Raw genomic sequence first — 22,666 nt, forward strand, 5'->3', positions numbered from 1 at the left:
GTGTTCGACACGAAGAAATACTTTCATATTGTTCCCTAATTTTTTTCCCTCCTCCATTCCGTTACTAGTGGAATTCCAGGTGACCGTCGTTATTTTAACTTTGTCCGCGGTCCAGTTTAGAGATGTAGCCGATACTCAGAGGGCGTTTGGAATTCCATCCAACTGGCTCTTCTGCAGGCTGCCCTGCCGCCGGGAATTCCACGCGAAGTATTTCGCGAGATGCGAAAGTTAGGAGCGTTCTCGCCCCGTTGTTGGCTCGTTCAGTTCCTCCTCTCCATTCCTCTCCTGTCTATTTCTCCTCTCTTTTTGTCTTCAGACCATTTCCTTTCATTCCGGTGCCTTCGATACGCTCCAATTATGCGTCCCTCCCAGGATCCGTTTAATTCCTTTCCATCTCTACTCCACGTATATCTTTCTTTTCCCCCATTCATTTTCGTCTCAGTATTCCGTCCACCCGTCTTCCCGGTATCCGTTCCGTGGCTATCTACCCCACCGCCTTCCCTCTGTCTCTCCCCGCTTCCCAGTCTTTCTCTTGCGCGTCCTCCCTGCCTCTCGTGTTGTTCTCCCCTTCCCGTCGTAGCCCTCAGGAACCAATCCCATTGCGGCCCATCGCCGCTTGTTCCTCGTCTTTTCTTATCCTATTATCGGGAGGGTGTCGGCATCTCTTTCTCCCGAGGAGCTTTCTCGTACCAGAGCTCTCGAAGCAAATTCCCTACTCCCTTCATTAGAAGAGGTCAAGTTTGCCCGTGTCGTTTTTCGGCGAACTTGTCTCTCCCCCTTATAGTTTGAATATTTATGAGCAGAGGATTTGTTTGAGGTACAGTTTGCACTTACTATTACTAACATTGCGAAATGGCATTATTCCGTCTTAGAGTTAAACCTAATCCAGATTTGTGTCGGCGTTATTGAAACCGATGAATACTGAGAGATCAGTCACAGAGAGATGGATAATATTGAAGCCGAAGTCTCGCCACAAAATCTTCCAAATAATCATCTGTATTTCAGTGGAAAATATAATTTAGTTGGAAATACTTTCATTTGTTTGTGAAATAAAATATTATTTAATTATCTATCTATGGCTGTTATAATCCAAACAACATGGAGGTTCCGAGGGGAGAAATATCCTTCAGCTATGCTTCGCGCTGTTGGACTGCAATTACCTTGAGTTCCTTAGCAGTTGAGGCTTTGGAATGTAGACTCTCCCTATGAAGTCTCTTCCATTGCAAAGCCGGATTTTGTCATTATGTGGATGTGATTGCCTGGGTGCTCTCCCTGTCTGAATTGGCAGGCTTACCCTTGTTTGTTTCTAAGAGTCTGGTCTTTTTTTCTTAAATACAAATGGAGGACTAAGCTGTTTTGGGATTTTTTTTCTACATGGTTTTTATATGAAGAATTTTATCTACTGCGTAGATCGTAATGCCTAGTAATGAATTACTTGCATAAAGTCGCACTATTCTTCACATAAATCGTAATTGCGTGAATATTTGGGTGTTTATTGGGACCCAGTAAATGAAAAGTGGGAATTATATGTCCACTCCTTGACTTAAACATTTTTAGTTTCCATTAATTCCCAATGCCCGTTCATCCGGTGTACCTTTTAATTACCCTTGCTGCCCTTAGGCATGGACTAACCACCCCCTTACGCTCGCTCTATTCCTCCAGTCGTCGTCGTACTCTATCCACTCTCCCCATCTGTCCGTCTAAACCCTTATCCAATTACCCTCGTCCATCTTTTCATTCCCGTTTGCTTCCCACCCTCCCAATCTCTTCTCTTCTACCCTTCCGGCCCCCTCTTCTCACCAGTCGTTCCCCCCTTCCCCTTCCTTGGCTCTTCCATCCGTTCCCCCTCCGCCCTCTCCTGCCAACCATTCCCTCCCTCCAGTGCACTCCATCCGCCCCACTCTCTACCTTCAGATCGCTGTTGTTTCTTGCGCTGGGGGTGCCGAGCTCCCCTGGTCTTTTGGGCATCGTCAGACCTTTTAAGAGTTCATGACTTGGGTCCTTGTACAGTTGCCGCGGAAGTGCTGTTTCAAAAGCAAAACATAATGGAATCTGAGAAGCATCCATCGACCCTTGACTGACGCAAATAATTCCATTACCTGGGTCCATGCCAACTAATCGATTTGTGAAACCATTAATTAAATACTAAATAGGAATTTTCTTGGATTCTTGTTAGATTAGGAAACATTGTCATTAGTAAAACATTCGATTACAATTCAATTTGTGATTTGTAGGAATTCATAACAACAATGGATATTTACACCTGCAGAAGTAGGTATTGTAACATACGTGCGTTTACAAGGTGGTAATCCATTTATTTTTTATAAAAACCTCTTTCGTCCCTTAAATAAAACATCGCCATGTTGAATTTGTTCTCCTAAAATCCGAAGCTTTAGTATTACAACCGAGAAACGTAAGGTGCACTTTGAATTATTAAGCTGACGAATTTGGAATGTAAAAATTTTTTCATCGGAGTACAGTATCACTCGCATGTTGTTGAGTCGAGGGCGGTCTCTATCAAGGATAATTTTTCGGCACTTGAGATAAGAGAACACGGTCTATTGATAAAAATCTCATCACACGTGAAAGAAAATTTGATCAAGGTTTCACTAACCTTGGAATATTTTTCCTTGCTATGGTTTCCTGTGGCCAGACTGAACCGAGTTATTCAAAATCAAATGTTCGCGCAGGGGCTGGGGGGTATTGCTCGAGGGAATTCCATGCTTTACGCTTAGGTCCGCGAGGCGGAGTATCCATGCAAATTTAAACACGTGACTGTGCCTTGCGGGTGTCCGAATGGGAGCCGCAGGTGGCCTACACCCCGAGGTCTGGCTTATTCCCGTCCATCTTTCTCTCTTCCTTCTCATTCCTCGCCCGCGCCCCCCAGCAACCTTCTGGCAAGGCCCCAGTGTAATGCCCCCTTCCTCGCTGCGGGCGAAAGGAAGATCTCCGAACGAATTATGTGACCGTGTGCGAGAGAAGCATGACCAGGTCCTTATGGCTCTCCTGGGAAATAGAAGAGGATAAGGAGAAAAAATTGACGCTGCGTTTTTACTTGCCGAGGGGTAAATTATTCGTACGACGTCCCGAATGGTTCCCCCCCATGGAAGCAGTTATCGAGACCTCATCCCCTCACAACTCTTCAATTCTCTAGCTTGAGTCAAATATGGTGTAGTACGTATTCCTGTGACCGGCCATCCCTTACTTTCCCTGTTGTCAGTGTTCCTGATGTGCTATGTGGCTCGGTCATTTTTTGCCCCGGGGCAACAGCTCACCCTCGGCGTATGGTTTATTCTTAGGTTACTCAATATATATGGCCACGGAAATTCTATTTTTTGTGGATACTTTATTCATGTTAATTTTTAGTGAAGTAGAATGTGTTAAATATTCTGGCACTAATGTATTTCTGTTTTTCGTTACAGGTAAGTGTTACTTTGCTTGCTTTTGAATGAGAACACTCCTGGTGGTAAGTTGGGTCAATTTTTATTTTTACTTTCATTCGAATAGTTTTAAGCTGTATACATTTTGAGAGGGTTAATTGTTTATTTCAATCATTGCTATGTAACGTTTTTACCATCAGAAAGATGGTCGGCATTTGATTCTAGTCGTATCAGTTTCCGTATTCGTTTGGGGGGTACTCTCTTAATAATACTTTCGCCATTATGTTTTTGCCTTTGTGCTGTTTGCTTACTTTCTGAACTTCTGAAAAAAGGTCTACGTAAAATATTATTGATCACGTTCTGGTATGAGTGCGAAATATATCCCTTATTCATTTATTAAAGCAAACACTTCGATAGTTAATGTGAAAAATCATTATAATTTTATTTGTAACATGTTGAAGAGTTTTCCAATCATTGAAGTTTCGCGGGAGGTAGTACCTTAAAGTACTTCAAAGTATTATACAATTAATTGTTAATTTTTCATATTTTAACTTGCTGCCGGACTGAGAAAGCGGGATGCAGCTCTTAAAATGAAAGGTTTTCTCTTTCGGAGTTTCACTGAGGGTGCGCAACCGTTTCCTTGCCAAGTGGCGCGTATAAATGGAAACAAAGGAGCACAATAGCGTGGAAGAGGAGCTCTTTCCTTTATTGTGCAGCTATTTCCTCCTTATGCGTGGGACGGAGGAGGGGAACTCATTTAATTAAACTCTTAGTCATTGAATCCCGGCACAAATATTCGAAAATGTGAGTCCCATCCTGTCGATTTACCTGAATTCACTTTATTTTGCTGCCTTGTCTACACCTTTAAGGGTCGTGTAAGGCTTGTACTCGTACGTTTGTTTTCGCAGACTTGTTAAATACTTAGGAAGCCAGGGAAAATCAAAGAAAATGCGAGTCCAAAATTCCCCGGTTAGTGTTGGTTCATTGAAGCGCCCTGGTTTGGAGAACGCCAGCATTACTAGAAAACAAGACTGATGAGAGTCCAAAAAGTTATACATAAATATACGTCGTTAGAACTTATTTAGCAACGTTTCCGGAATGCGCTATTCCGACGCTCCATTTTCTTGGAATATATGTATTATCCTGCATAACCGGGTTATTACGACATTAGTCACGTAAAACCAGGAACGTAGTTGACGTTTGTTGTAATCTCTTCTGCTGAAAGATTTTGTAAATTTAATTTCAATAAGAAATTCATCGTTGATCTGCGGTTCCAGAATCTTTCTTGCTTTAACGGTATCGTGAGGCCAAGCCTTATGTGGTCTGTATGATACAATACCCCATATTGTGCTAAAATATCGACGCCTAGGCGACCCATCACAGCCATTGCCACACTCCTAGGGGGTATCCTAGTACTAAGTTTTCACTCGAAGTCACCTCGTCGAAAGTTTCGTGCGGGAAAGCTCTAGTCGGAGGAAAACGGCAATCCGGGCACTGGAGTTATGTTTCCTCATCATTCCGGGTTCAGGCCGTTTCCCTCCTTCCCCTTGGCGTCCGGGACTTTTGGTCGCTCACGATAGGGTGCTCGTCAGATATTCCACTCCTTCGTGCGTTCCTCCACCTCGCCATTTCGCACGGACGCACCGCTCCCCTCCCATTAGCTCGCGTCAGCATAAGGGCTCCTCCACAAACTCCACAGCCTTGCCCTCAAACCTTGCGCCCCACCTCCGAGCCGTTTTTTATATGAGGGGTGGGAGACGGTGGAATCGGGAGTACCCCTGCCGGTCGGCGAAGGAAGGAGACTGTGCTCTCGACTGATTGTTGTTGATGAGGGTTCGTGTCTGGCGGGGAAGGGGGGCTCTGGAGTATGGGACCCTTTCGTTGTATGGGGGGATGAAGGTTTCGTGATATGAAGAGGAGATTGGGGGAGGAGTAGGCTTCAGCCCCGCACCCTGCTTTCCCTCCGTGTTTGCGCTTGCGTGCGACACCGTCCGGTCGGAATAGAACTGTGGCAAGAGAGAGATTGGCGGGAGGTGGGAAGGGAAAAAGAGGGGAAAGGGGGGGGGGGCGTGTGGCATGTGCTTACTTCCCTCCCTGCCTCCGCCCCCCTCTCTCCGCCAATGCTTGCGATCCGGCCGCCGCCGTGCAGTCGAGCCGCCGGCTCCGCTGGGAGAGGAGTGTCAAGCGATTCGTCCATGGCCGTCTCAACCTCCCGTCAAGTTCCACGTGTGTCGTGCCACTCTCCGTGTGCCCCATTATCTCGCGTCATCCATATCCACTTTTCTCCAGTGAGTAGTGTGATCTTCATGTTCCCCCGCGGCGGATAACGCTTCCGGCATAGGACGTCCGCGCAGGAGGGGCGGTCATCCCTTCCGGAGCGCAGGAGGTTGCTCGCGGTTTTCTTCTGCCTATCGTGTTTTCTCTCTCTTCGGAAATCATCGCTAAGGAGGGCAAATAACCACGGACCGTGTCATGGGATTTTTTTTATTTTCCATATATGGAAAAAAGTTTGATCGTGTATAACTATTTTTGTAGTTATAGTCGACTTGTATTAATCTCTTTTTAGTGGCGGGGCTGTTGCGGCCTTAGAGGCTTTCTGTTTCTCGCTTCTCTCCTCGTTTGACACTTTGGAATCCTAATTAACGGCCTTCTCACTGAATTACTGAGTCGTGTTTTCAATGGATGATGCTACCGTGTGGTCGGCCTCTTCGTCTTTCTCTTGGCGGTGACAGCCACGTGACGATTTGTTCAGTGGTCTCCGGGAAGGTTGGTCTTTTCACCTTTCTCGAACTCCTCAAGTTCTTTTACGGTGTGAAGTTAAGGTAACTTTCGATCTTTTAATGTTGTATGTCTTTTATCAACTATTAATTAGAGCCTTTGTTGATGAAATCGTATTGTTGTCATAAAAACATTACTTTTATTCGATTGGGACACGTTACCAGTTTAATAAAAGAGTATTTTGAAGTTTTTGGTAAAGATGAACTGTTTCCACTTCTAACTCACGATATTTTTATGCTTTATTTAAGTGGGAAGTTTTTTAAATATCCTAATGAGAATTAAATGAAAACAATCATTTAAAATTCTTTAGTGATGCGTCATGAGAAAAATGTGTAAGCCTTGTTTTAGTTTGACGCAACTACCTCGTGTCGTGCAATTACGGTTCTATTTGCCCGGAGCTACTTTTCGAAGTCTTCAACGTCACGTAATTATCCACTCTAGTGTCACGATATAAGCTTGCCATCATTGAATATCGCCTCGCTCTCTCCATTCTTCACACCACCGCTCCGTAGAAACATTCTCATTTTTATTTTGTCCTCGTACCTCTCTTGGGAATCGCGGTCCAATTCTTCGTATCCGGCGTGGTCCTTAGGCGGAAAGCCTTCCGCCGAAGAAGGGTTGAAAGGGTTCTCATCCCTGGCCGTAGCTTAAGCATGGGAGTGGTGGGGGAGATGATCTGGAATGTTTGTGTGGCTCGGAGGTTAGCGCCTGCACGTGGAAAGGTTGTTGTGTGAGATCAGTTATCGCGTCGAGCGAGGAGAGAAACGTACGAGTTAAGCCCCCGAGGAGGTTCAAGTATTCTCCTTCTTTTTCTCCCGTTCCATCTTCCTCCTTTTTCGCTCCCATTTTCCTTTTTCTACCTACCACCATAGGCGTCTTTTTCAATGGACACGCTTTGTATTCGAGCCGTAGGTAATCGACTATCTTCATCGGAAACCCGTCTTTGACTTTTCAATGGCGATATCCCCATCCTGAGTCGTGTGTTCCCGGATGATATCGCGTCACACTCCAGGCATTTTTTGCCTAGTAGTTCTCCCGGGAAATTGGGTGTTACTGTGCTCAGGGATATTTGTTTTACATATTAGCGGTTAAAAAATCGTGACCGGTCTAGTGTTGACCCAGAAATTAACCAATGCGTGCGAGTTTTTTCCAATTTCGAATGTTTTGCATATTGGAATGCCTGTAAATAATCGACTATCTATATGCCTATTGATATCGTCTTCCCGTTTTGCAGTCATCAGTGTAATAACCCTTTTTTCATAAAGTCTATGACATATATTCAGTACTTTTTTAACCAACATCAGCATACGCGACTTTCGGGTAAACTTGACACGGCGTATGCACTCGCCGCAATCCTTTGGTGACCGTTCTTGTGCTGCGGTACCGATTGAATTAGTTGCTGCTCACTCGACCTCAGGGTTTTGATAACTCCATCAGTGAATTGTGAGCTGAACTGTGAGTCGATGTCCCATCGGTTTTTGTGACCATCGTGACGTAACCAGAATAATGGAAGGCAGAGGGGAGATCGAGGGCACCAATTCGGAACCTCAGAGCGGTGACTTCGGAGTCGGGGGCGCCGAGCAGAACGGCAAGAACGTCGTGAACGGGCACTCTGAGACCCCACGGGTCCGATTCAGTGCCGAACCTCCGGAGTCAGAGGAGACCCCTCCGACCTTCGATCTGCGCTCCCCCTCGTGGCATTATTTCGGACAGAAGAACTCGAGTGTGGGCGTCGGCGGGGGCTCAACGTCCCTGCTGACCCCGACCGCCCCCGTCACCCAAGTGTCGGCCCCCTCATCGTGGGATGGCAGTGCCACCACCATCAATGACAGTGGCCCCGCGTGGGGTGCGGACGCCCGCTGGATCCTCCTGTACGACCAACTGCTCAAGCACCCCGGGGGGAGGGGTGCGAGGGGCTGCCGGTGCGACGTTCACTCTCCCGGGAGGGAGATCGTGGGAACATGGAGGACTTTCCGGAGGAGGAGCAGCACAGGTTTGTTTCGATCTTGATGGTCTGCGTCGTTCTTTTCCTCACACCCCCGCTCTCCTCTCGACTCCTCTCTCTTTAGGAGGGGGAGTCGAGGAAGAAGTAAGGAAAACGTAGGCGGAACTCCCCATCTGTCCATTACAATCGATTTTCTTCGTTATGCATCATCCCTATGACACCCCCTTCGTGGGGTATGGCTCTGAAACTGGTCGTGGCGCGTGACTTATCATGCCGTGAATTGTGAGTCACCCGCTATCGTACCCCCACGAATAATTTGCGCCCTTTTTTGCGTGCGTATCACTTGTCCATCCGACTGTCCGTTTTAACCGGGTCCTTCGGTCTCGCGCACTATCATCGACCCCAATGTGTTTTCTTGAGGCCTAGCTCATTTCTCAGTCGGGACGATCTAGGGGATCCGGTATCCACGTAATCGACAAGAGTAACGGCTGAGAAAAGTTGTGCCCTTGTTATTCAAGCCGGTTATGATACGCGTCGGAAAGGTTTTGTCTGTCCGTTCTTGTGAGGTGCTCATTAAGGCCTTTGTTGCGAAAATAGTGGAGTCTTGGTTGGTGGCCTTACCTCGATATGTCTGTCTATGTCATGATGGAAATCTCATTTGGGGATTTGAACGCTCCATCAGACCGTCGCTTTAAGGGACAAGTTTATTATTTTTTCTTACAAGCTTGCCGTGAGGATCCATCGAGACGGTTGGCGGCTGTTAAGGAAATAACTTGCCCTCTTGACAGGAAAAAGGCGTTCACATATCGACGTTCAAATTCCACGCCCTAATCTTATGATATGCCCGTTTGGTAATTTATGGAGCATGATGTAGTTTGTTCAGTTCTGTGATCCACCGGCCACTACCTTCGACGATCTGCCCGGCTGAATTTCCTCATAATGTATTCGTGAGAGGTATGCGGCAGCCTACGGAAAACACGCTCTCGCCTTAGAGCCACAGAAAGGAACCGCTTATATTTACGACAGCTTCTCAAGTTTGTGTACTTCTTTCCTTTTCTCGAAAGAGTACCCTTTCCCAAAATCCTTGGTTAAGGAATTCGCCGATGAAGAAATTCCATGGCCTACTCGAAATGTTTGTTTTGGTAATCGGATGATTCCGGCATGAATGACATCTCATGTACTCCTAAGCAGCTAGGTAGGTACCTTGGTCTAAAGACACTGCAAAATAATAGAAAAAAAGATTACGAACATTTTTTCATAAATTTCTTGGGAAATCTTCGGTGGAGTTTTAAACAACATCTTCAGCGATAAATGAATGGTGGTTTTCATATTACGGTGGTAAGATATTAATAGCCTGAATAGTGAAATCTGAACCGAACCATTTCGCGTCCCTTCACGCCCGAGTTAATCTTTAAATTTTCGTCACGAGGCAGGAAAAAAAATTGGTTCCCCATGAGTGTGATGTTTGCGTAGGAATGCATGCATGCACGGACATTCAAATATAAATACCTTGCACATCCTTTTTAGTTTGTCCTGCCGTTCGCACCTCCGTGGTAAGTTGTTTTTTTGCATTAGAAATATGGGAAATCAGTAGCGTGTAGGTATGGTAGAAACCTTGTTGTTATGCTCACTTTTGTAGGGGCCGTTCGTGCAAATAATTTTACGTTCCATATGTTTAGTATAATCATGCATAAAATGTCGGCTATGTTTATTATTGCTAAGTTATATTTTTGGGTATGGTTATTCTCATGTAAAATTGCGAAATCAGGGAATTTGGCCGTATGCCAGTTAAAATGTATATGATCATGCCGTCATGGCTTTCATTTAGTGGCGTTTGCCTGCGTGATTTAAATTCGTCAATTCTGTAGGTTTTTTACGCCTAAATAATCATGATCTATGCTCTAGTTTGTTATTATGTCTGTTGCAGTTTATGGAAATTAGTCTTACTGTTTCTAAGTAATTTTTGTCGGTAGCTGAAGTGAAAGTGTGTTTTATAACCCCATGAGGCTGCCTACCAGTCGATTGTTTCAGAAGACCACCGCCGCGTGGAGAGTGGTATATTAGTGAGGAACGGACCATATTGAAGTGGCGATGTTTGCTTAAATCAATCAAAGATTCGTTGTTTTGTGGCCAGAAGATATTTTCTTTGAGAAGATTGACTTCTATGCTTTTTCAAGAGTCAGTTGTACTATAAAATTCGTACTTTTAATTTCAGATATTTCTGCGTATAACGTTGAAATTTACTTTATTCAGACATTTACTCTAGCGTGATACTCAGTTATTTCGTTGAAGTATATTCCATGTGTCAAAAACACTAAATGTTATGGTAAGGTATTGGGGGACTTTACATTTTCGGTTATGATTCCCATGGGAAGTGGAAACACGCGGGATTGATCCACCGCAAAGTTTTGCATAAACCAAGGATTGGGAAAGCCCCGTGTGTAACCTTTGTTCGTATACATTTTATGTTAAAAAGTGCCAGCATTTATGTGTCCGTGGAAGCCCACATTCATTTAAATTTAGATCGGAATAGGGATCGGTTTGATGGGAGAGATTCTCCATTCCCCCCCATTCACTTGTGTGATTTACGGTCAGGCTTCGAGTGACCTAAGTGTTCGATTCTTTCCTTTCCGCAAAAGCTCGATCATAATAGGTTTTTGCTCTCGGCCTAAACGTAAATCATAAGATATCATGATAACGAGTATTCTTTCATCGCGTACCCTGCACGTACAATGCACTTGTATGTGCCTTAGCGTATGCATACCATTTAAAACGTCCTATCGTTCAAATGTACGTAATGATGGCGTTTTATACCTGATCAAGATGCCACCCTTTCGATATGATCACGTTTTCACACGCAGTAAGTAAAGTTGCATGCTTTGAACTGTGAAGGGAAGTGGTGCCGTTGAATTCCTGCGTAAAAAAATCATTAAGATTCTGGGTTGTTTGTGCACTAATTCTCGGAAAGAGATAGAAATGCGTTGAGATGATGGTTGAAACGGAAGTGAGCATTGATGACGAAGGTCACTCAGAACTATTACTCAATTTTCTTCCCTGTCCGTGTTCGATGTATGCTTACATCAATCATTTTTGTGGCTAAAAGTGTAGACTATGCTTGAATATTCATCACAAACGCTTGAAGTAATGTAAAGAAAGCCTGATGTACACACCTTCATACAATGCCACAAATGCGACCTAGAAATAAACCTTATTGCCCTGATTTATGTAATAATGACTTCTGTTTATTTCCGCATTCTTGAATTAATAAAAGAAGGCAGATAACTTTCGATTTATGCCATCTCGTTGAGCTATGCGGAGGGAGCGACGTGCGCAAATAAAAAGGTCTAGCTCGTCATCTTGTAATTAGTCATTTCATTGTTTTTCATGGATGGTTTCCTCCTCTTAAGAGTTCCATTTCTTTTGATGCCCCTGAACCATTTGCAATCTTGATTTCTATAATTTCATCGCCTTCTCCTTACTAAAAAATCTTCAACATTTGCAGGCTATTTTTGTTAATATTATTCGGCGCTGTCAGTATCGTTTCATGCTCGCATATAAACGAAGTACTGAGTATTTGAGTCGTTGCTATGAGTTGGGGATATTCTTCTTTATCACACAGCAAAAGATTGTGTGTAATTGTGTGTGGTTCATTTCTTTGCCCTCATGAGTTTTTGCCGTGAAAATCTCATGAATGGATTTTAAAATGTTTCCTTGTTATTTCGTTTTCAATTTGGCATCGATTAATTACATCTGGAGATTTTAACGCACGTGACATCCATGTAGGATGTTACGCTTCTCCGTCAATACTTGATAAAACACTATACTTGTAAAATTCATCACCGTAGTTGAATTATGTTTATTCTTTGGGTCAGTGATCTTTTATGTTTTCTTGTGGCAGTATGATTTCGCGGGTAATAATTTTGATACGTTCGTAATTTGGGATTTAGTTACCATAAATATCCGAATTGGACATGTTTATTGCTCGTAGACTTGTGAAAAAAATTGTTAGTGGCGCACTTGAATATATTTTTACTCAGAATAACGTTTGACCGCTTTTTTTGAATTAATCAAGTAGCTGTTCGTGTTTATAGGTATTATAAAATCCTTACTTGCTTATGAAATGTTAATGCTCCATAAAAATGTATTAGGACAACCTGCAAGATGATCATTTATTTGAATCCTCATCTGTTGTATTTTATCAATATATTTTATGTATAATTTCATTGCTTTGATGGTGTCGTGATTGTTCTACTATTGCCGATGTTAGAATTTTGTATGATATGTTAATCCATAAACTCCATAAGCTTTTCCTCAAAAGTTTATGACCATATTTTCAGTAATGAATTGAAACCAAAAATAAACGTCGAAACTTTATTACTGCACATTCTGGCCTAAGTCAAGGTTTTCCAGAGTACCAGTTTTTTCCTGTTCGATTTGCCGATCGGAAGAGGAATCATGGTATCAGCCGTTCTTCATATCCTCCATGCTTAAAGTTTACTTTCCCGCACGAAAAGGAGATAGGATTCAAGATTGCCAGGGCATGGAAAAGTTTTCTCCTGTGAGTATATAGCGATGTCGGCAGAATCGTGGAAAGGGTTGTGTTATTCGCAGCTAACTGCCTTGAGCCGCAAAATTTATGAGGATGACGTAACGCCACAGACGTGAATAGATGCCTCACTCTTCTAGGCATCATTTTCTTATAATTTGAACACCAATTTATTGCCTTGCGTTAAAATTGGCTTTCATTTAATAACTTCTCCCTAAAATGAGGTGTCTGGATTGTGAGAGGATTTAAAGCGTTTCTTGTGGTATTTGTGCTCGCTAGCTGAAGAGAATCACCACCATTTCGGCACAAGTTAGGTGTCTTTACCAGTGTCACTCCTTTCATGGCAACAATTGATGTGAAATTAGAGAAAGCGTTTTGAACTGTTTGTTGCAGCTGGTAAAAAGTTTCATAGCATTTAGTGTTTATTTTCTTGCTGCTTGCTGAATTAAATCTCCCGAGTTCAGATGATAGCGTCTCACATAAATAAAAACGGAGCATGTAAGACTCTCTGTCAACTGTAATATTGGGTTTCCCATTTTCCTTATTTAATAATGGCGCTTTAAAAACAAATATGTGCATTTTTCGCTGCATTGTGGATATTTAAGAATGCAGTCAACGCTCAATGCAATGGAATTTTAGATTAATTAGTATTTCATACGTGAATTCAGGGACTTGTGTTTATGTTCATGCAGTCAATTTTCGGCCTATACCTACGTACACGGATACGTCGGAAGGAATGTTTTGTAGAATAAACTTGTGGCTATTTTCATTATTAGTTATATATACATAATTGTGGGTCGCGGTAGTCCAGTGGGTAGAGCGTTGGACTGCTGACCAGAGGGTCCCGGGTTCGATTCCCGGGCAAGGCACTCTGGGCACCTGCAGCTCCACCCAAGCTAAAGTGATTTTTCGGGCACCAGGTCTTCCTGGGAAACCATAACCGGCACAGGGAAAGGAACTGGCCCCCCTACCCTGATATGTGAATTTTCACACGCCGTATAGGGCTTAGTACTGGATGATCTCTACCATCACCTACTAAACCGACCTTCGGGTTGATTACTGTGTTATAATAATAATTACAGAATAGATTACCTTGTATAGGAATTTATTTCCATAGATGACTTCGATGACAGTTCTGAGAGATAACATCGCTATTTATTTTTTGTCCCATTCCCCATTGCTCTTTAATAAATCCTAATCGTCCGTTAGATTGATCACATAGTTCCCAAATGTTAGTACCAAAAGAGGTCTCGATTAACTCTACGCCACATTATTTGGTGCATTCTGCAAGATTCTGCGCGAACCCCGGAATGGTGGTCACCATTAATGGAGAGAGTCCGCTCCCCTGCATTTCGGGTATTAATTGAACTAATGCTTGGCAATATAGCTACTTTTGTAACGGAAAAACGGATTCGTCTATAGGTTAAAAATCAATAAATGCATACCTAGAAGTCTGGATTCCCTTTGGTTTCAGCTGAGAGCTCTTTTATTTCAAGTGTAGCTGTTCGATATAATAATGCATTTACCTGTGATAGCTCGAATGGCATGACATAATAAGTATTCTTATGTCATCCTTAATTTTCCCGTCATTTGTGTGCGAAAGATAATGTTTCTTAACTGTTTATGTTATTCCTCCAAAATTTGAATCAACCTTAATTTTATTTATGCCCAAAAAATTTTTAAATCATTATCTTTTTGTGTTTGAAGCGATTGCCGACTTGCTTAAAAACGTATATAAAAACTGGGTGTATTGTAGCGGGAAGAACACTGGTTTCTCCGCGTCGGAACTATTAAGGATTTACCAGGCATTAGTCATTTTGCTTTTTTTTGTCGTACGGTTGTGTACTTTTTCATGCGTGTCCTTAAAGGGGAATTTCGATGCGGTATACATATACGTGGGTGTGATTAATGCAGTTTCTTCTGTTAAGTGGTGGTTATAAAGATCTCGTCCGCAATTGGCTGCCAGAGTCTAATTCCTTTATCATTTCGCATCTCTTAGCGATACAATCTTCCTATGACGTCACGAAGCGATTAAGGACTCATGATCTCGGCAAAAGGAATTAAATCGTGATGGCCCTAGCACGTATTAATTACGTTCCATGGCTTTTCATTTTTTTTTGGTGCGCGCAGGAATGAATCTTCTTCAGATGAGATCCCGCATCCTAGCTTTCTTTACTGGAGAAATGAATCGGCTGTTTTGCGTTGCCTCAAGAGCCCTTTTATTTTGCACAGAGAACCAACATATAAAATATTTTCCAGCAGCCGCAGCTGTCATCCCGTAGCATATTGGGTGTGAAATTAAAATGCCGCCAGACCAAAATGACGCGGCGTTGAGGAAGTTACCATAAGGCCGCCTCAGATAACCAATTAACTCGAGAGTTAATGCTTTATCGTCTATCCCTCAAGTGTTGTTGGTTTGGAGAGATCGATAGCTACGGCATTATATTTTGTCAAATAGAGCACCGAATTCCTGGAGCACTCTTATCTAAATTCAAATGACGTGCTTTACCTATTTTCCCAACACTCAAGGTGTCAAAGAATTAATATTTTTGTGTAAACCCTCTTATTTCGATCGGGAAATAATTAAACTCTTTATTTTGTTTTTGTGGTTTTTACTGTTCCCTCCTATTAATTATCTAGAATATGATGTGGAACAGTATGGAAAGATAGCAACGAAAAAGAAAAAAAATGGTAATCTTTCCGTCGTCACCATTTTGGGAAAACTTCATTCCTCATTGAAAATTTTTCATTGAAGAAATTTCGATTATTTTCTCCGTTGACCATTTAACTTTATTAATCTTTCGTTTTCCTCTCGTCGCTGTTGGTGGGGTGGTGGATCAGATTTTCGACCTGTCTAATCGTTGATAGCAGAGATTAACCGTGTGGCCCTTGCGGACCAATGTGTGCACGCATTGCCTTCCCCCCTTCTGTGCGCCCCCCAATCAGTATTCCCCCCTCGCTATTCAATCTTTCCTCTCCCTGCTCCCCATCCCTCTGGGGCCTTGTTAGTTTTACTCCGTTGATTTCGGGACACGTGCCCGCACAATTCACCCTCGTCCGCCCTCCCTTCCTTTCTTCGTATTTGCCCTCGAGCGATCGGAGCTTCTGTCATCGAATTCCACCCCCATAGCCTTCCTTTTCTTCTTCTGCCCCACGCATCCGCTCTGCCTTTCCTGCCCTTCAATCTGGAGTGCAGTCCTTCCCCCCTGCCTCTACTTTTTTCAGGCTCCGTCAGGAGAGGTTGGATTTTAATATTAGCATAGTACTCTAAAGGCATAGCTATAGCATAGCAGTTTCTTCATCAACTCTCGGTTAAGTTTTCCTTCTCCACTTGATGATGTCATTTTTTGTCAGTTGTAAATTAACCGGTATGCAGTAGGGTTACCAACTTAGACGTATACTAATATTAGAAATGATGCCCTTAGTTTTTTCTTTATTTTTTCGCAGGTACTGCTTCACTTCTCTTTGAATAGGCACTTATTTATTTCTCTTCGTGTTGTTCAAAGATGTTGGTGCAATATGGCTTCCATTTCAACGCTGTCAAGGCCCAGACATCTGATGCATAGTTATTAATGCTCTCATTTGTTTCCGTTGTTGTCCCTTATTTACTGTGCCGTTTCGTTCTAGTCGCGCTCTCTCATTTTCACTCGGAAGGAGTCTTTCCTAGTGTACGACGTAATTTTAAAACATTTATGATGCATATGCTATCGTGTGTGGCGTACCTGTTATAGTTTTTCGAGTGAGCATGTAGTATTTTATGGGTTTTCAGTTGAAGGATACCTTTATCAAAATTACTATGGGAAAACTACCACAATATTTTAATTTTCCGTAGAATTTTGGAGAACGAAATTGTTGTTGGGTAGATTAAACTTATCAGATCAGTGAGATTTCATACTCTGAGATATTAGCACTAAAACTAAATCAATTTTAAGAACAAATGTTAAACGCCTGCATTTATGAGATTCCCTTTATTATGTAGGAGACCTGTATTATAGGAGAAATTTCCTGGTGTGCTGTTGATATTGGCATTGTTAGTTTTGGACAATCCAATGTTTAAATAGGTACGAACGGGTTATCTTAAAAGTAATCCTATAGCTTAATAAGGAATTCGTTTACGGAGCAATTAAACGTCCAGTTTTATTATCGATTTTAGCCCTCACGGTTGAGCATATAGAGTTCCGTTCCAGCAGAAAGAAAGAGCGAGCTAGATAGCGTCGCTATGTAACGGGTATATTTTTGTATTCCTTTTGATATCGTCATTCTTTACATTGTGTGGATAAACAAGTACCTTCGGTATCAGGACTCTGGTGTAACTGCAAAGGAAATGCTTTGCTCAACGTGATGCCAATTACACCCTCCTCCTCACGTAGTAACTATTTCCGCCTCCGAAATAATACACCCTCTCATAACAGCCGCCGCCTTTTGTTTCTGTCATTTCCGAATCCCCTCCCATAACATCAACGCGGCCTCGAGCCGCAGCGACCACGCCAGCCATTCGCATAAGTAATGCGGGAATTCGGTCGAAGCCTCGTTTAGGGTCCGTCCCTTCTTCTGTATTTTTTTTCTCTTTCCGACCGCTCCAGGATCCCATACTGCTTCCCCAGCGTGTGCCCTTTGGGAAACCCACCACCGAAAGGCAGAGTAGGTACTCCGGAAGCTTCGCATTCCGCGCACGGTATGAGGAAAGGGGTGGGTGGATGCCGTCGCGTGGAGTGAATTTGCCATGGCCGCACCCTCCCCGATTCGTCAGTCCGTCACGTTCGATTTCGGCGGTCCTCCCTCTCCTCTCGTAGCTTCACGGAGCGTGGTCCTCGGGATCGTGCTTGCCAGAGCCGTGGGTGAAACGAACGACCGTTCTCAAGGTGTTCACTAGGAGTCGGTCCATACTGCGCCCGAGGCATGATTCACATCAATCATGAGGTGTATCATGCCACGTTGTTGTTGGGCCCCTTTCCGAATCCAGTAATCTCAATCTTAAGCCGATAAATAAATAAATAATCTCCTTATTTACCGGAAGCATGTGCACGATCAGTCGTTGCCCTTATTTATTTCGATAGGGATTTCTTTAAGGGTATCATTTAATACGACGTTTTGTTAAGTCAGTCGTCACTCTGTCAGATTAGCGGCTCAAATCAAATATTACGTATGCATGATGTGCAACTGCTAACATTTTATATTTACATATTCCTCAGTGTCAAAATACAAATTATAAAACCCATTTTACCCTGTTCTCGGATAATCACGCACGAATAATAAGTCGTCTGAGAGTGAATTGCGCAACTTTCTTATTTGTTAACTCCAAAATTCTTAATAGTTCAAACTGCTAATTTGTCAAATTAAAAAAAATGGTAATGTATTAATAATTATATACGATATAATACTCTTCCAAGTTGGGGAGTATCTTGGTAGAAAACAGCACTAGGACGTGACAGAGTCCCAGAGCTGGAGCCGGTGGAGTTACAGGATACATAATGTAATGGAATGAGGAGTACGTGTATAGGGGAGAATAGGAAGGAGAGAAGTGATATAGGAAAATAATAAGAATAGTGATATTAACTTGTTGGCAGTTTCTGTAAACATGTAAGCATTTTATTTATTTACTTTCTACTCTTAAAAGATTTGAAAATATTTGAACCTCCGTCACTCGTCTTTGAAGAATTTCGTGGAAAGAAAATTAAATTTACATAATTTTTTTTTTTAATTTTCACTTTAGATAAAGTTTTTGCTATGGATATTCGATGCAGTTTTATTCGAGAATGCTCAATATGTGTGGCAGACCACCAATGATTGGATGACATATTTATTTACGGCTTGACTTGAAAAAAACTTTCTAACGTTATTTCGAGAAGAGATATCAATATTACCTTCAAGGTGAGTGAAATATGAAAACCATTTAACCAGAGTAATAGATCGGCAAAAGTTGATGTATCATCATGCCCCGAAGAAGATAAATTAACACTTTTTATATGACTTGTGTGCTGGTGGAAAAGCTCCTCAGTGTATCGACTGCTTGTCTGCCTTTTGAGGGGGAAGGAAATATGATTTCCCATTCATATATGAATCGCCATATGGAAGAAGGGTGGGAGTGCGTTGTTGCCATCTAGCGTATGCCATAGCCTAGCGGGATATTTACATGAGTGGACCGTGGCGTAATGGGAAGGCAAGATAATTGATCAGACCGACTGACTGGGTGGTTGTACGTGTTGCTATCGTAAATTGGATTCTCTAAGAGTACTGTCGGAATAATTGCAATCGCTCAACTATTTGCCGGCATTTTTCTGTGTTGGCGTGTGAAAAATTTTCATTTGGAAGCATCTTTAATGGTCGACAGGGCATTTTCTTGGTGATGTCTGACGTGCGGTCGACCATCGTTTTGGGGTAAAGTATTGTCAAATGTTTTTCCTTCCAAGTTAATCTGGAGCTGTGGCAACAGTGCATTCTTAGAGAATTTGTGTGCGTGTAAGGTGACGCCCGCACGCACTGTCAATTGCAATCACTCGTCTTGAGAGTTGTTCTCAAAGTGTCAACGCGCGAGTGTGCGACTCCGTTGCGGTCCATCCCCCCCCCCCCCCATCACTCTCTCACTCTCTCCCTCCTCTGCCTCTCCTTCCTTGTTCCCTTTTCACCCCCTCTCCTCTATCTCCCCCCCCCCCATGCAACCCCTTTCACCCCCCACCCTCCTTCCCCCGTCCACCCTCTCAACCGACCCGCGCCACTCGCTTCCTCGCACGCCGCCTCATGTTCACGCGCTCGTTGACTTCTGCTCTGCCATTGTAGCGGTCTGCCGCTGAGGATCTGGGCAGGTCGTACTTATATGTGCGTGTGTGAGACACGCGTACTTGCCCGTCAGGGCATGTGGAAAGAGGATTAGGAAGATATGAAGGCTCAACGGAAACCAATACTATTTCAATTAGCACTTGACCGTTGGCACGGTGCCGGAGATCACCATTTCTTCCAGGGTCCATGACCTCTTCAAGGTTCTTGTTTCTGCTGTACTTTTTTTCTCTTCTATGTGGGTTTTATTTTAGTTGTCGCAGCGACAAGTATTATAAGGGAGTTTGAAAAAATAACGTTTCCCCCTTAATAAGAAGTAGATATTACGGATTCAATCGTCGTGGCTCTTAGACGGCAAGAATTAACATATTCCGTATTGAAGTTTTATTTGAAATGATAAAGGCTGTTGCTGTTTAAGCCATAATGTCATTGACGATTCTGGTGACATTACGCCTAAGTTCATAGAAATAGTGTTATTTCACTTTATAATATTTTTAATTCGATGTTTTTCTGTTTCATTGATGCCTAACGCCTTTATAATGAAATAATTATGTATACATTATTATTTGGACGCAACTATACGTCAAGCCGTATAGTTTTGTCATGTAGGTGTTGACGTGTGTGAAATTGGGAGACAAAGAGTGTCAATTGAATAACTGATTATCTCTCACATGACGCTCGGGCTTTTATGTCTTATGATACTTTTAAATCTCCCCGAAGGGAAGTTTTTGTAATTTCAAATTGTATTGACGATCAGAGGTAAGCCACCGGGGAAATAAGCTGATTCGCTGGTTTGCTAGGATCGTTTTCTAATGTTTGCATTCTCGGCTTACCAGTGGCCTCAATATATCGCCGTGTTTACGTGCTGAAGTTTTACCAAGGTCACGGACTCTTCCTTCGAGCATATTTAATTAAAAGCGCTGTATCATCATACCCCATTGATTCCTAATCCCGGTTCGAAAAGGAGGCTTAACAGCGCTGCTGGAAAATAACGCTAAATCCCTTTCATTCCAAATGGTGTCGCGAAAGGATTCCAGTCCCCCTTCCTTTCGTTTCCCTTGCGATTATGCCCCACCAACGTCTTACGTCTTTTCCCGGCCTCTGTTGCACGCTCTCTCTCTCTCTCTCACGACCGCGAGCTAATTCCGTTTGCATTGACGCGGGCAAAGGGCGAGGGAGAGTGTGTGGTCTCCTCCGGTAAGCCTCCACTTGTTTCCCTGTAGAACACCCTGAGGAAGAAAAAGCGCATTTTATGATTTACACTGCAAATCACATATTCCGTGCTGTGGGTTGGGTGGTGTTTGTAGGAAATAGTTTCCACAAATGAACGAGATGAAAGAATTTCGGTCGCCTCACGAAGTTTCTCCGTATGCGGCCAGGTGGATGGAATACGCGACACATTTTCTGTGGCTTCTTCGTTCCGGCGCACTCGGAGGGGCTTACGACAACCACCTTGAAGACACCGGCAAGACTTCTGAAATCCCCAAACGCTCGCATCGCAGTGATTATTCCCCGTCCAATGCGGCGATGCTTTCCCTCTACCTGTCCCGTTTCTTCTCTTAAGCCTTTCCCTCCACTCCGCCCGCAACAACACGTGCCCCCTTGTTTTTTTGTAAAAAATTTGTCGTGCCCTAACACATAATCAATTTTTCGGTATTTTGCCGCTCTTCGTTAGAAGTAGACCCGGACGGGAGGGTTGGTGCCCTTGAAATTTTATGTTTTTTATTTTCTTCATCTTTGTACCTTGATGATGATAAATGATGGGTGGTAAGATTTGAGACCGTCATATCCTTAGTTGATGGATTCGCACATGTTATGCCGCCCATTTAAGTCACGAGAAAATAATGGCATGCAAGGAAGGGTTGGGGTTTTCACTAAGGCAGTGATGTAGCCGTATCATTGCCTCAATGAATTTTTCGTTATGATCCAAGGCCACTCGACAAGTTGTGTGGGATAGCTGCGCACTATTCCCAACGATAGCGATTTCATTTTCCTTTCAGGAAAGAGAAGGAGAAATGTTCGCATAAAATTATCGGCGCTTCGGGATTAGAGTTCCATGTGTGTGACGTAATTTCCTTGGAAACAGTTGGAAAAGTAGTTTTGGTAATGCGATTTCCACAGTGGTTACCCAAGTCTTTTCGTGAAAAAGAGAGGTGCCGTCGCCGTTTACGCGTGTGAAAATTTTCGGTGGATTGAATGTCTGCATTTCTTTCTCCATTTGCTTCTGTTTTTGAGGTTTTGGGCATTTTATCCGGCGCAAGTGCTTACCCTAACCTTTCGAAATGAAATAGTTAAAAATTGGGTCGAGAAGCTTGGATTACAAGTGGCGCCGTAGTGTGGTCGATGAGTTTTAGTTTGTTTCATTAGCTGCCGCCGGTGCGTGATTCGCCTTGACCGAGCACTCTCTCATTAAGGATGTTGTCGATCGAGTCGATGACGCTACGACCTGCTTTTGGGGGTGGAGTGTGTAGTGTGGGGGAGGGATGGAGGGGTCGGGGTTGGTCTCGCGCCCATCGAAGGCTCGGTTGGTGAGTCACGCGCTCGCCGTATCCGTGCCTACCGCGTGGGCATGCTTTTGACCGTTTTAGAAACCACTATAGTATAGTCGAACTGCCGCCTTCGGTGAATTCTAGGTGCGGGCGTATTTCCCGTGAGGACACCACAAAGATTCCTCAGATCTCGGGTTACCAGGATTTACGGGAAAGGCCTCGGTTCTTCTATTTCAAGCAGAATGTTTCCTTGCCTTTGATCGTGACGTAGTAAGAGTAACCTCGCCGGACAGTTGCGATTAAATCTTCATTAAAGTTTTAAGATGTGATTTGTAACCCTATACGTTGCTCTGGTAAATATTAAAAAATTGAGCCATGCTAGTTTTTTATTCAAATTTGAATTTTACCGTAGTCCAAAGCAGGTGGTCGGTCTTCCTCCTGGTAACCCTTGGGGCGCCTACCAGGCTGTACTATCACGCATTCTTGTCCCACATCTGTAAAAAAATACTTTTTAATTATGATAAGAATGCCACTATGGGTATTTTTGTAAAATTTCGGAGAGGCATCACATTTTTACTGTACTACGAGCAGGAACTTCCCAAGAGAATATCGGTAGAGGATGAAAAAAATACGGGCATATATTTGAACATGTATTTCATAAAATATAGACTTCCAAATGAGCAACAACACTAATCTGGAGGGAGCAAGATCATAGTGTAAAAATGAATGTGGAATCTCGTAACCTTCACGTTAA

General features: G+C 43.2%; 1 protein-coding gene across 13 annotated transcripts in view; it reads left to right on the forward strand.

Moving 5' to 3' along the window:
* The window catches only part of chb (chromosome bows), a 228,678-nt gene that overhangs the window by 115,635 nt on the left and 90,377 nt on the right, over positions 1-22,666 (forward strand). Inside the window, exon 1 of one of the 13 annotated variants that reach the window (XM_071592513.1) lies at positions 5,545-8,151. The exons of the other annotated variants lie outside the window; for them this stretch is intronic. Coding sequence (XP_071448614.1) covers positions 7,665-8,151 — 487 coding nt within the window. The 5' untranslated portion in view covers positions 5,545-7,664. Of the gene's footprint in view, positions 1-5,544; positions 8,152-22,666 lie in introns of those variants that run through there. 13 annotated transcript variants of the gene reach the window in all.

Source organism: Hetaerina americana, unplaced genomic scaffold, assembly GCF_022747635.1.
Source record: "Hetaerina americana unplaced genomic scaffold, ioHetAmer1.1.p SCAF_1, whole genome shotgun sequence".
NCBI lineage: Eukaryota > Metazoa > Arthropoda > Insecta > Odonata > Calopterygidae > Hetaerina > Hetaerina americana.